This window comes from Haliotis cracherodii, unplaced genomic scaffold, assembly GCF_022045235.1.
Source record: "Haliotis cracherodii isolate W230 unplaced genomic scaffold, xgHalCrac1.p SCAF_12, whole genome shotgun sequence".
Taxonomy (NCBI): Eukaryota; Metazoa; Mollusca; class Gastropoda; order Lepetellida; family Haliotidae; genus Haliotis; species Haliotis cracherodii.
Window position 1 is genome coordinate 40,052,240 of NW_027266267.1, and position 15,590 is coordinate 40,067,829.

Sequence of the window (15,590 nt, forward strand, 5' to 3'; positions counted from 1 at the left end):
GGGTGCACACCCGTGTTCAACGCGTTGCACACGGGTATCACACGCGTGGCGGACGGGCTCTACACGAGTGACCAACGGGGTGCACACGGTTTGCGTAACGCGTTGCCCATGCGTGTAAGGTACGGCAAGGGTTTCAATGTGAAAGCCGACATGAACTGCCGCAGCAAAGATGTGGTATATGTTATGACATGTTCGGGATGCGGCGAAAACTACATCGGTGAAACCGGCCTGGAATTAAAAGATAGAGTCACTGTACACAAACAGCAGATAAGAAACCCTGATGTTCGATGCTTAGGTGTCAGCAAACACATTGATGATTGCAGAAACGGGAAATTTACTATTTTTCCGTTTTATAAATTTGTGTACAAGTAACAAGCAGCTGAGACTGGAAAAAGGACAAATGTTTATCCAATTGATGAAACCCAAATTGAACTCTAGAGTGTTATTAGATTTGTCATTTCAATCGTAAATGTTGCACTGTTACTTTACAAATACTGTATATTTAATTCAAATGTCACCCTACATTTGTAAAATTACTTGTTGTCGTCGCTGGAGTGTGTAAATACATTATGACGTCACAGTTGTAATTTATGACGTCATTGTCAGTTGCACTGAAGAGCTGTCATGAGGCAGCGAAAGCACTATGTCTGAAACTGATATAAAGAATATGATGGACTAACGTGGACTTTATTATTTTATTACATATTACATGTACACCGAGTGAACATTTACCTAATTCTTGTATATATATATATATATATATTCTTGTGGTTTAAATCATTTTCATAACCGAAATACTGACATCTAATATTACGAGTAAAAAAATATCAGTAACATTTCAATATGTCTAGAATTAATTTTGTGTTCCAAAGAGCATCTATTTAAACATCTTCATTTTCCCCTGTTTCCCCTTTTCCAATACGTACAACTCAACATTGGGTGACTCAGAAACACTGCATCTTGGACATACAGAACAATTATATAACAATACATGGCAATAATCTCTCTTCTCCAACATATACAAAGAAAAACAATTTAGTACGTAAACATCATTTTTACAAAGTTGTTTTGCTGTGTATATCTCATCAATACAAAGCATTTACAAGCGTGTATAGCTGGACTTTTTGTACAGTGAAGAAACGAGCATCAGCTGCAAGGTGATGATGAAAAGACATGCAACAAAGTAAAAAGTAAACGAGATATAAGATAAGTACATATCTACATACCTGTCCATACAGCCTTAAATCCCTTCATGACAGTCCAACTATCCGTAGTAAACACAACACGGTAGTAGACGGCTGACTGGACAGTGTAGCCCCCTCTATTTCCACTTAGATGGACAAGGAGGTTGTTGGAGGCGTCATACACCTGCAGTTTATAAATGAAGGGGTGAGTCCCATTTTGCCGACACCCCAATATGCCATACTTACATTACATATGACTGACTGATTTTAACTTCAATGTTTTAAAAACTAAGATTGAGTTCCAGTGACAATTGACACTCGAAACTGAACACCTATATATTTAATGTAGTTTAGCTAACTAAACAGAGCATATCCGATTGTAATACATAGGTGATAACTCGATTGTTTATGTCGTCAGCTGGCTATCTGTCAAGATGTCAATGAAGCGGTTCTCTAACCATATGGATGAAGCAATACTCGAAAAAACGGGCGAAAATTATTCCAGTAAAGGTGGAAAAAAGCGCACAATGCATCTTCCAAATTCTACGTGACAATCTCAAGCAAACGGGACAGAACAAAATATTTGAGGACTCTGGTACTTTGCATTTAGCTCAAGTTCTTGGTATCTTTTAAATGGACCTCCGTGTGGTGTGCTTAACACCACTATCAACACACGAGCTGTGAAATCGACAAGGTCACTGACCACTACTGGTACAATTATACTTCCATGCTCTATTCCTTCTTGGTTCTGATTGACTTATAGAAACAGCGCACGCTATCTTGTATACGTCTTAACAAAATAACAACTATACATACCTTGACAACATCGTATCCTGACTGCGTAATGAACTCTTCAAACACGAGCGTGATCAATGTTTCTCCGGAGTCAATGATGTAGGTACAGAACAGGTTATAGTTGTAATTGCCAGGATAGTTAGGTGAGGAGATAGAGCCAGACGAGCCAGTGTAGCGCCCTCCACATCCTGAAGTAGATACAATAAGACTTGTGTGTATGGTTTTGTTTGTTTCTTGTTTAACGCGGCACTAAGCAATATTCCAGCTATATGTCGGCGGTCTGTTAATAAACGAGTCTGAACCAGACAATCCAGTGATTAATATCATGAACATCAACCAAGTCAGCGAGCCTGACCACCTGATCCCGTTAGTCGCCTTTTACGACAAGCATAGTCACCTTTTACGGCAAGCATGGGTTGCTGAAGACCTATTCTTCCCCGGAATCTTCACGGTTCTCTTGTGTGTATGTCTTGTTAGCAAAGTATTGCCTTAGGTCAAGAAATTACAGAAATCCAAGAAACTGAAATCCAAGAAAATGACAGTTGTTTGTGAATAAGGGAAAGGTTAAAAAGTTAATCCAAAAGGTAACAACATCACTTTAAAATGTGGAAAGATATCTTTCTCTGCTAATCAATGCATAACTAAAGTTTAAGCTTAATGTAAATGTTGAAAGGTAATGTAACTTTTGCTGAAAGGATTTGTCCTTATATCACCAAAGAAAAAAAGTTTACTGATACTATCTCCTCTGTAACTAAAGTAAACATATACTGTAAACAGGGAATTTCTTGCGACCGTTTTATTATTGCGAGTTTTTCGAACGAGACTCAATCGCAAAAATTAAAAACGCAAAAATAAGTATAAATAATACATACATATTTTATTCATTGCAACACGTCATCAAATGTTGAAATCATCAACCAGAACCACAAGTTACTCAGTAAGTTAAGACAGACAGACAGAATTTTATTCAGTAAAGAAGGCCACATAACCCATAGTTACAATATATTTTGGATGCGCTCTATTAGCAAATAAACCTCAATATAAATATAGAAACAGTTAGCATACTGACAGTGGTGGGATTATATAAAATGTTATGTAAATCTGACAAACTAAGATTTTCCAGACGCTTCATGTTAGTTGTTTTCTTTTCTTAGTACAGTGAACCCTGAAACATTTCAAATAGTGATAACTATAAAAATACTAGACATCCCCTCTGATACTAAAAATGATATATAGAAATCTGGAGAAATAATATAAAATCTCACTTTGATCTGATGTACACAACATATTTATAGTAACAAATGATTTATTCTTTTTTCTCAACTCCTATAGAAAAACTTTACGGCTATCTTCATACCTAGGACATTGAAATATAATATGATTTTCATTCTCAAGAACATTACAAAAAAAAACAAATTGCTTCTTTATCCTCTTTAACACATTTACCTTTTCTAACATTCTGGATTCCAAATGAATTAAAACCACTTCTGAATTTTAACAACGCTCTTCTAAATTTAGTTACATTTATACAAACCACATATTTTTCACATTCTAACAAAGATTTAAATGAGGAATAAAAAACAAGCACTTTCTTTTGTTCCACATCTGAATGCCAATCCTGTGTTGCACAATCCAACACTCTTTGCTTAAATATGTTTAGAAATAACTGCTCATCTCCCCCAAAAAAGTATGTCTGTCATATCTAAAATCTGTCAATTTACTCGACGGAAATTAAACAACAATTTATCAGTTACTTCACCAATTAAGGAACTCTGAACAGTCAATAAGATGTATGTTGTTAGCAGTGACCAGGAATAACCTTTTGCAATAATTACACAGTTATAAAAATGGAAGAACAGGTGACCTATGGCACTAGGTGTAGTTTCGCAGAGTTGCATCCCTTAGTGCAAGGATCTGCTTATTTCGATTCAATATGAACCTCGATAAGCACCATACTGGTATTTGTGATGTTAAACAAAGTAACAAAGGTACCGTTTATGACCTGGTTAACTTTTGACACTAAATGCTGATTCTGATTCTAAATTGTTGCACACTTACGCCAAATCACATCTGGATATAACCAGGGAATTTAATATCAGCATTACAGCTTAGTTTCTAGAATGCCTAGTAATGTACCTCTCAAAATTTGTGAAGGTACAGTAAACTACGGTTAAAACGAACACGCTTATAACGAACTGACGGATATAACGAACTTACTTTTTTGTCCCGACTATTTGCTGTAGTTATGCTGTATATATGCATATAACGAACCACGGCTACAACGAACACAAATTAGTGGTCCCTTCGAGTTCGTTATAACCGTAGTTTACTGTAGATACTACTACAATCTACTAACGAGAGGGAATTGTATGTAACACACTGGGTTGACATCACCATAACGGAAACATTTACGTTTTCATTTCCTAAATTGAAATTCAGGTTTCTTTAATTTAAATAGTCATCATAAAAATCAATTATACAGGTTCCTAAATCATCTTCACCACCAAATATGTACAAAATATAAGAAAAACATTGAAAATGGTCACTGAGACCTTGAAAATATATATCAATAATATATTGATAGTGTGGTCTGTAGACTAAATGAGGTCCAGGTCGCCACTTTAATTCTTGGACCTTTTTAAAACATTTGAATACAAGAGTGCTTTGAGAGCACAACATCCCCCGCATGAATTTTTAAAACGAGTTTATATTTTCTTTGTATTTTATGAAATAACAACAGTAGATGGCACTGCATTTGAAACAAATTGTGCAGAACATTTTGTTGGGAGTAATCCAGTCTGAATGCCATAAGGATGTAGCTCACCCACAAAAGCCTTAGACAAGTAAACTAACTATATTTAGATATTGTGACATTTTCACAAGAGAGACTAAATGGCATTGTTTTATAATGGTTGTTACCTGAGACAAAGTTGTACCTATATCAGTTGACAAAAATGAGGATCATAAACCAGGGTAGTAACTCTGTTAAAATATATCAAATTTATAACGATTGCGATATATGTATCAATAACACATGTTCTGTGTAGAGCGGCATGTGTTTTTCAGGACATTCCCTGAAACACGTAGGAGTTTACATCACAAAAACAGTACCCTCTCTCACAGTTGTGCAAATTGAGCTTCATAAAACCAAGGGCAGTAACTGTCTCAACATGAAAACAAATGAAACGTGACTGTGATATGGATATATTAACCATGTGCACATTTTAACTGTAGGAGGAGTTGATTTCACAAGCTTAGTACCCTCTCTCACAATTAGGCAAATGAAGCTCCGTAAAACAGGGGCAGTAAGTCTGTCACAAATTGTCGAAATGAAACCGGACTGCAATATGCGTATCATCAACATGTCGACATCTTGTGTGTAGAGTGTCAGGGATATACACTAAAAGCTGGAGGAGGAGTTGTTTTCACAAGCTTAGTACCTCTCTCACAATTAAGCAAATGAAGCTCCGTTAAACAGGGGCAGTAACTCTGTCAAAATTTGTCGAAATGAAACGGGGCTGTGATATGCGTATCATCAACATGTCGACATCTTGTGTGTAGAGTTTCAGGGATATTCTCTGGAAACCGTAGGAGGAGGTTATTTCACAAGCTTAGTACCCTCTGTGGGACGGACAGACGGACGGACAGACAGACAGACGGACTGCGCCACGACATAATGCCCCTTCGGCCATTCTGGCCCGGCGGGGGATAAAAATCCATGCAGTGCATTGACTCAACTGCTAAAATGTTTCTTTGAGACATGTGTCCTAAACAGAAACGGACATTTCAGATGAGTGTTGAAACATTTATTGCAATTGTAAAAACATGAATAACGGATGTCTTAAAATGTAATAACCTGTAACAGCATTGACGGACATCAGAATAAGAACAACTTCTGGTATACCAAATGATGTAGTCCTGATGAGGTTTAGATTTTCTACCACCATTAACAAATTTAAAAGATTAAATGTTTTGAATAATTTTTATAACATACTTTGAGCAATAGTCAAAACATTACTTTGCAGGTTGTGTAAAGTTGGATGTGTCCTGCCTTGGCCCATCCATTTGGCAAAACATCTTTGTTCAATCAGCCGTGAAGGCAGCCACCCATTTACATATATGTTTTTAGAACAAAGTAAAACCGTGAGCAATGTCAAAAGCATAGCGTCAACCAATTAATCCATGAGTGGGTCACTTATTGTGATCTTCTGACACCGGCAGCAGTGACAAAAATACGGACATAGAAATGTTTTGCTATATGTTCTGAATGAAAACAACATGTTACTGAAGGAAATATTACTTAACAAAAAGGAAAGTATTTTGATGTCCATACATTTTGTCAGATACACTTCCAAAACCTTACACACATTGTAGGCATGGACTCAGTGACAAAGTATATATTTTGCTTGACCTTTAAATCGTCACGTGCCATGGAGCCTTTTTCTACCTTATTTCTAAAGATCAAAAGAGTTTAACGTAGCCAGCCATGGACTATTTAGACCAATGAAATTTATGCCCAGTTAAAACTTAGCATGGAGCAGATTCCAGAAAATTAACAGACTTACGTGAAATTTTGTGGCTTATAATTTAAAAAATGTTTAAGCATTCTGTTTGTTTCTTGATACCTTAAGTTAGTACAAAAGAATTCCTTCGTCTGTTGAATACTAGTAGACCCATGAAGATTCCGGGGTAGAATAGGTCTTTAGCAACCAATACTTGCCGTAAAACTATGCTTGTTGTAAAAGGCGACTAACGGGATCGGGTGGTCAGGCTCGCTGACTTGGTTGATAGATGTCATCGATCCCAGTTGCGTGGATCGATGCGCATGATGTCAATCACTAGATTGTCTGGTCCAGACTCCTTTTTTTTACAGACCAACGTCATATAGCTGGAATATTGCTGAGGGCGGCGTTAAACAAAAAAAAAAAAAACAAGAATACTAGTATATTTTCAGATTGTAGACAATTACTTAATGTACCTGGAATAACACACTATTCTTTTATGTGAGTGGTGTAGAGGAGAGAGTAAGTGTTTAATTATTGTCACCGTTACTTATTTGTGGATACGGGGCCATCTTGCATTGCTTTGGAACCTTTTATGAAGGAGATGGGGTAACTTGCCAAAAAAGGTGGATTCCACAGGTCCATACACCTTCTTGACCAACTTGACTGATCCATGGAAAATATTTCAGATATTTTGAGAATTCATCGGTGAACTACTGATGGTCGTTGACAATTTGAATCCAGTGATTATGCTGTGAAATAACAGCTACTAAAATATTGGAACCTATTGGGAGATAATAAAGTGACAGGTTGATCTTATTAACATTTTAAACATCATTACACCTTAACTATATTGTCAAACTATCAAAGGTATTTGCTTTGGCAAATTCGGCATACAGAAAAGAGCGAATTGGATGGTAGTGACACATTTGGGGTCATCAGCTTCAGATGACATGTGTCACTGCTCTTGCTATTAACAATTTCTTGGATTCAGATTCGTTTTGTTTTAGGCTAAGATGATAAAGGTTTTATTATTTTGACATGTATCCCTTTTGGTGTAATCATGAATTGTGAAAATATGAACATGTGTGTTAGTGCTCATATGCCGACTGTCACTTGTACATAGCATGTGTTTTTTCAGGCCCTGTGACAATCAACATGAATATGTTCATTGCTCACAACATTTGTACAATCACACAATTCATTTCAGGGATAGCCATACTTAATGCCAAATAGACAATAATAATAGTTCTGAGTTTGTTTTTTTAGGTAGCAAATATTTGACTATTTCCTTTTTGCTGAACTTTTCCAACACATGGTCTACATGGTCTACTCCTAGATGCTCTCTAGCTGCTACCAGGACACTGGAAGCAGGATCCACTAAACATCCTCAGCCTATTGACAACATATCCTCGATGTAAGGGACCATACCGGACAGGGTAGACCACCAGTTAGTTAATGATTTGCAACAAAAACCTGATTAGACCAATTCATCTCCAAAACCGGTTTCAACCTGACTTGAAGATAGCTCGGACATTTCCATAGCCTTCGCTCTTGGTCCAGTGTTGAAGTAATTTATTACAGCATGTCAGTTTTAAGTGGGAGGGGGCGGTGGGGTAGCTCGCTGGCGTTCGCTGGTCACGCTGAAGACCTGGGTTCGATTCCCCACATGGGTAAAATATTTGAAGCCCATTGCTGGTGTCCCCCGACGTGATATTGCTGGTATATTGCTAAAAACAGCGTAAAACCATACTCACTTGCCCACTCACTAGATGTGGGAGGAAAGCTCGAAAGGATGTAGCTCTTAGATGTTTATCAAATAGATAAAACAAAACACCAGAATCGCCATGATGCTGACAAACTAAGAAACACAATCACCTCCATCTTCCCGAGGAAAGTGCCACCAGCGGCGATTACAAGTTATGTCCCTTCTGTCTCCATCCTAATGACAATGAGATTCTACCTCATATGACTTGCACTTGCTTAAACAAATTGTCGGTGCAAAGTCAAGACGATCTGATAGATGATCATATTGTTGTAATAGGCGACAAAATAGGGTTGCATAGTCAGACTAAATGACGGGGGTACTGTATATCACCGTACCCGGACAAAATGAGATGTTGCTTCAGGTATATCGATAATCTGATATCGTTCAATATAAATCAAACAGCCAATTCCCTTCTACTGATTTACCAACCTGAACAATAATAAAGGAGACCAGTGAGACCGCCTCATCTGTTTCAGATTTACATCAATGCATGAAGATTCAGAGTAAGAAAACACACTCCACAAGACTGTATGACAACAGGGATGACTTTTACTTTCCATTCATGTCGAGCAATATTCCAGCAGCTCTGGTGTTTACATTTCGCAACTTTTGAGATACAATCAAGCATGCTTTTTCTACCAAGATTTTAAAGAGCATCATACGACTCTAGCTCAGAATGTGTTTCATCAAGTTTACCACAATATTCGAGGCCTCAGTCAAGCTTATAAAAAGCTTTATGGTAGACATGTGGAAGGACATTTCCAAATTTGACGTATCAGTGACAAAAACGATGTCCGATGCAATTCCCAATTTTGACTTGTACCATATGTTCCCATTTTTTTCAGGTGAACAGTTAACTTGCCACTGGTGCCACTGGTGGGGCAGGATACGACCACCTTTTCGCGAACATCTGTACAATCGACTCTCCTTTATGCAGAGATTTCTATTAGATATGGAAAGGGATTTGTCACTTTATAATTATCATAATATCAACAAATTCCATTTCCTTGCCCAAATTTCTGATCGATTAGCATGTTTCAAAAGAAACCGTGTCACATAAACAAGAATAGATACATCTGATCAAAAGCTATATCCAACCCAATTGCATTCAGAGATCGATATCATATAGTATATACACAAAGAAATATGATATGAGTGAGTTTGTATTTCAGTCATAGTATTTGGTGAAGCCAATGAAATTAGGTGTGATGCTGACAAACTGGGATTCGAACCCACAATCACAGGTTTCTCGCACAGCGAATTTCATCACCTTAGATGACAGGCACATTGAATTTTATTTTGCAATAGTCTACAATGAAGATTTTCTGCAGAGTTTCCACCAGCCTAATAGTTACAGTGGTCGTCCACAAGGAATATGTCACTAGTCCTTTCTGAATTCTTCTAGTCTCATAACAAGGGACTTGTGTTGTTAATTTTGAACCCTGCAACATGATCCTGATGTTATCATAACACTATATATCATAATTCTGTAGTTCGAGTTGGGCTATTGGACTTGCACTTACAGGAGCTGGCTCAGTGAGAGATTCCTTTAATGAAAAAAAACAAAATATATGTTCCATTTTCAGGCCCTCCTGTCTATTGGAATAAAAAGTGTTGAATGAGTCTTAAATGAAGGCATACTGGTAGCATAGCTTCCGTTTTGGAACCGAATGCATTCGTTAGTGGGAAAACTTGTTCCAATGCAGTGGAATAAGTTTGGCTGTATCCGTCAAAAGCTGATATAAGTTAATTGACCACGCCTTTCTGGAAAAACAGCATGCGAGAAATGGCGGTGATAAACAAATAAGCGACAAGCGAAGTTCTTTTGGTTTTGTCTGACTCGAAGTCTTGACAAAAAAAACATAAAGTCTATGGTATTGAGCAACTAGAATTCATATGCATCATAATTTGTTGTCTAAATTGGGATGCGTGATTTCTGGTATCAGTTATCACAAATAAACGGGCAGTAGTTAAAAGTATGGTCCCCAAACACACTGAAGATGTCTGACATCTCGCCCAATCGCCCATCTAATCCCAGCAATCTTGGTAACTGAGTGGTAGCCAAAACACGCACATCAGGATCTGGTAATGATATATGATATATGTTTAAAATAAAGATAAGATTAAGGCCTTATATAATAGTAATGTACAGCTTTGTCAGATGTAAAGCATAGCAGGATTTAGTAATATAAACAGTTAGGCTGTTTTTCGGTATGATGGGCCTGCTAAATCAAGGAAAACTGAAACCTAGCTTCAACATTCATATATTTTGATGTTAACATGTTTTATAACGCTTGTACAAGAAACATATTCTCCAGCAAAAGTAATTAATCATTAAGAAACCGGACAGACACTTCTGGCGTTCAATCCGTAATCTGTAGTTTGTTCAAAGGAACAGGACGTCGATCTTTCTGAAGCATTGTTTTCACACAACAGCCTATAATCGCTAAGCTTACTCAGCTCAACTCGCATTATTTAAAAATAATTCTGCGAGAGAAGATTTAGCTCTTAGAAGATTTTGCGAGAGTAGGGTTCTTTCCCGGGAATACCTCTGCCTTCAAACGACCGAAGCATTTATTTTGTAATCTAGGCTTACATACATTTACACACACGCACGCACACACATAACTTACATACATACATGCAGCCATACGTACCATGCATACACACAGCTATGTAATTATACGTACATACTGAATAGGAAGCGTGTTTTGTCTAATCACTGACCCATCAAGAGTGTCACTCGGCATGTATCAAATTTTTATAACCGATGAGATTGTGATAACTGTCACACCTGACTTATTTGTTCAACTCATGAACATCTTAACTTTTTCAGAGATTTCGCCGTCACGCGGTCATCGTTGTTAGTTACAGGATGTAACGTGCCGGATACTTTATCTGACCACTCATTACTTACCTGGAACGTGACCGTACCTACCTCTGTGTCTGCAGATGTACACGTATGCTTCGCGCAGCAGCAAACTCCGTCCATGTCTCACAAACGATACGACGCTGGTAAGATAACCAACTCGTTTTTATCCCAAGACGATATCATTGGTAAAGTAACAGCCGTTGTTCATAAAATTGAGAGAGATTTGACTGTTTCAAATAACGTTGACGCTGCGTATGACGAGTTTGTTAGTTTTATGCATGAGTTAGATAGTTTGTGTTTAACACGACAGTCAGTAAGGAGAAACCCGAATGCTAAATCTACATACAAAACATACTTGTGTGATGAGCTTCAGAAGAAAAGGCACTATCTGTGCACGACAGAGCGTATTTGGCTGCGGGATCAGTCCACGGTTAACGGTAGGAAACTAAAAGAGATTTACGTGATGAAACGGAAATTCTTTGATAGGCTTTTGAGAAAATTTAAACGCATCTACCAACTTCGTGAACGGCAGCAGCTGCTCGATAGATTTAAAGGCGAGGGTTCTCGATCATTTTGGAAGGCTATAGGTAAGATAGGCATTAGTAACGATAGGCATTCCAGCGTCCCCTGGGAGTGTTAAAAGAAGACAAGTTGTGTGTACAGACAAAAATGTTGTTCTTGACAAATGGCAACCCGATTACAGTTCTCTTTTTGTAGAGGAGGACTTGCCACAATTTGACCAGGCCCACTTTGAAAATGTCATCGACGATGTAAACAACCGTTACGCGAGAGACAATCCTGTGTATGACACTACTGACCTAGATTCACCGATAACACGTCAAGAGATTGAAGCAAGTGGCAAGTCGATCGGTACCGACTCAATACCCGCTGAATCTCTTAAGAATAAAAACTGTATGGACATTCTTTTAAAATTGATTTCTTATTGTTTTAATAACAACGTTTGTCCAACTACTTGGCGATCAAGCGTTATAAATCCGATTAAGAAACCAAATATGGATCACCGTGACCCACTTGGATATAGGGGAATCTCATTGCTATCTGTACCGTGTAAGATATACGCAGATATTCTGAACTGTCGACTTAGTCATTGGTGAGACGAAAGTGTGTATTAGCTGATGAGCAAAACGGTTTTCGTACAAAACGCCGAACTCAGGAGCACATATTTAGTCTTTACTCGATAATCAATAACAGGAAGCTTTCCAAACAATCGACGTATGTGTGTTTCATTGACATGAAAAAGGCATTTGGCAAAGTCAATCGGGGCTGTCTCTGGTATAAACTTATATAACTGTGGATCCAGGGAAAGTTCGTTGAGGCAGTCCAGGCAATGTATGATGGGACTTGGTCACATGTTCGTATCAATGGCTACCTAACGGACCCATTTCCTGTTTCGGCTGGCATGAGACAGGGCTGTGGTTTATCACCGACACTTTTTTCCGTTTATATCAATGACTTTGCGAGCGAAATCAATAGTCTAAATGCAGGTATTATATTGATGGGCAGATGTTGAGTTTGCTCCTCTATGCGGACGACATTGCACATATTGCCCCTGATACTAACGCCCTATAACGTATGTTAGCCTGTGTGACAAACTGGTGCTCAAGGTGGCGACTACTCGTTAATACGAAAATAACTAAAATTGTCCATTACCGTCCAGTATCAGTCTTTGGATCAGATTTCGCCTTCGCCATTAATGGTTACGTTATGGACTATTGTAATACTTACAAGTATCATGGGATATGGCTGCATTAAAATCTCGATCTTAACTTCACAGCGAGAGAAATAGCCAAGTCTGCCAAGTCTGCTAATAGAGCGCACAGTATTTTAGTCTGCAAATTTTACTCCGCTGATGGAATGGCATAGACGTTTTTAACACCCTTTACAACAACTTAGTTCAACCAATCCTCACTTACGGTGAAGCAATATGGGGAAGTAGTGAGTTTTCTTGTGTTAATGCAGTGCAAGAAAGAGTTTGTCGTTTCTTTCTCGCCGTTGGTGGGAAAACGCCAAATCCAGCCGTCCGGGGTGAAATGGGTTTGACTTCACCATCCACCAAACATAAAATCGAAACTGTAAGGTTTTGCTGTAAGCTTCAATCTATAAGTGACAACAGATTAGTTTCCGCCATTCGCAGATGGTCACGTAACTTCCGCAAATCTTTAAGTAACAGAATTATCGGTATGCTCACAGGATTTCATTTTCATTTTACCGATGTAAATAATATTAGTGATTTTGAATTTTTGTGTGTAAAAGATTGGCTCATTGCCTTAGATCATCGTGACTGGTTAGCTGGATTGTGGGACGATAGAAATAACATAAACGGCAACAAACTGAGGACATACCGCCTATTCAAACACATACTCAGCGCGGAAACATACATTACTAAAGTTTTGAATAGATCAAAGTGTTCTGTCTTAAGTAAATTACGATGTGGAAACTTAACTTTAGAAGTAGAGACCTGATGGTACTCGAGTCCCGTTATGCCCCTTGCGAACCGTATTTGCAAATTATGTAACAATCGTGCAGTCCAGGATGAGGTTCACTTTGTCACAGATTGACCCTTCCACTCGGATTTGCCGCATAATCATTTTAACAAAATATATACAACTGACCCCACGTTTCCGGGAAAATCTTCATTACAAAAGGTTATCCACCTGCTGAATTATGAATATAACATCACATCCCTAGCTGCCATGGTGTCGAAAATGTTTGACCGACGAAGGTCAACACTTGCTTATATATAATTATGTACATTACTAACTTATTTATTAACAATTTCAAACCCTTTCAGCATACATGATAGATAATTGTCATTATTACCTTTATATATTTTAAACCAATATCAAAAAAAAAATTAACATACATTTATTGAATTGTAGTGTCTCATAGGCCAAATCTGGCAAGACACATTTATATGTGTGTGACACTTTAATAAAATATCTTCTTCTTCTTCTTCTTCTTATTTGTCTGAGTGACACGTCTGAAAACGAAGTATACCCAGATCGTCTGATTTCCTAAACCAATTCATACCCAAATTGTCTAGTTACTGGTCAGCCCAGATTGCCTAATCTGTGTGATCACTAGTCCAAGCACTCTCCCGGAGTAGGCCAACGTTGAGCAACGGGAAAGTCAAAGATGATTAAGCCTAAAACCAACACTGCTTTTAAGTGGGAATATTAGTGTTGTATAGCTTACACATGAGTAAAGAATCTTAAACCACTGAGATAAAGAGATCAGTAAATTTTGCCTTTCTCAAATGAAGAGAAGGATATACACAGATATAAAAGGAAAATGTCTTGCCTGTTGTCCATAATCAAAATGTCAAATGTTCTAGTGGCAGTTTCCTTTCTACCTCATCCTCGGGGAGGCAGATATGCTCATCATCATGGAGGTTACAAGTTTAGAGTGAACAGAAAGAAAAATGATGCAGTCTACTGGATGTGTACTGAGGCTACTTGCAAGGGAAACATTATGACTGTTGTGGACAGACTAGTAAAGATCGGCCCAGACCACAATCACCAATCAGCTCCTTATCTCGATCATGTTGATGCCTTTAGAAGTAAGCTTTTTGATCGTGCCAGAACTGAGACTACGCCTATCCTACGTATTTATGCTGATGAACTGGTCAAACTCAGACGACACACTGATGAAGTTCCTGGGGAATATCTCTGCCATTTTCCTACTTCTGACAGCATGAGGTCACCTATGTACAGAGAAAGACAGAAGAACATACCCAGACTTCCAAAAACCAGAACAAGAAGGCTGAACAAGAACTGACGCAGGAGAACAGTTTCTGATTGCTGACCAAAGAGAACAGTCTGTGACTGAGGTGAAGTTGGCACAACAAAATGGACATCAGCGTGAGCAAAGAAGGAAAAGAAAGTACATCGCCATTAACCGACGGTGAAGAAGGGCTAAAGACAATCGTGGACTATGTTGACCTGGTTGCTCACAATCTTGGTGAATTGAACTAACTGGTGTGCATCTGGAAATCACATTAATAAATCGGGGACACTGAGGGACACATAGTTGTTGATAGAAGCTACTTGTTATAATATGTTGTTGATTAAAATATGCATGATTATCTCTGGCTGTCTTGTCATCCCTTCATTCAGTTTAGTGGACTATTCCAACTACCCACACTACCAAATTATAAAACTCATCTAGGCATGGCATACCCACATCACCAACTTGTATTTTGTACAGTTTCTTCTGTGGGAGAATGTTTTGAGGCCCAAATCAGCAATCAGTCCCCAAAGGTATTAGTGGGAGGCAAGTATGTAGGCAAACTATGGTGAGAAAGTAATAAAAGATGACATACAGATGATTGTTCAAAGGGAGGTGGGTGGGTAAACAAATAATTCATGCGTAGGAACTTTCAATAGGGCGAATAAAAGACGTGCTTCCCGAAATGCATTGTTAGTCAATTACCCGAAGCACTGTGGTTA

At 38.2% G+C, this 15,590-nt stretch overlaps 1 protein-coding gene across 1 annotated transcript in view; it reads right to left on the minus strand.

The window, feature by feature from the left end:
• Positions 1 to 1,218: 1,218 nt before the first annotated feature.
• Positions 1,219 to 15,590, minus strand: part of LOC139457893 (scavenger receptor cysteine-rich domain-containing protein DMBT1-like) — a 59,640-nt gene continuing 45,268 nt past the window's right edge. The window contains exons 5-6 of the mRNA XM_071239239.1: positions 2,001 to 2,167; positions 1,219 to 1,368 (exon numbers count right to left, since the gene is read on the minus strand). Of these exons, the coding sequence (XP_071095340.1) occupies positions 1,219 to 1,368; positions 2,001 to 2,167 (317 nt within the window). The remainder of the gene's footprint in view (positions 1,369 to 2,000; positions 2,168 to 15,590) is intronic.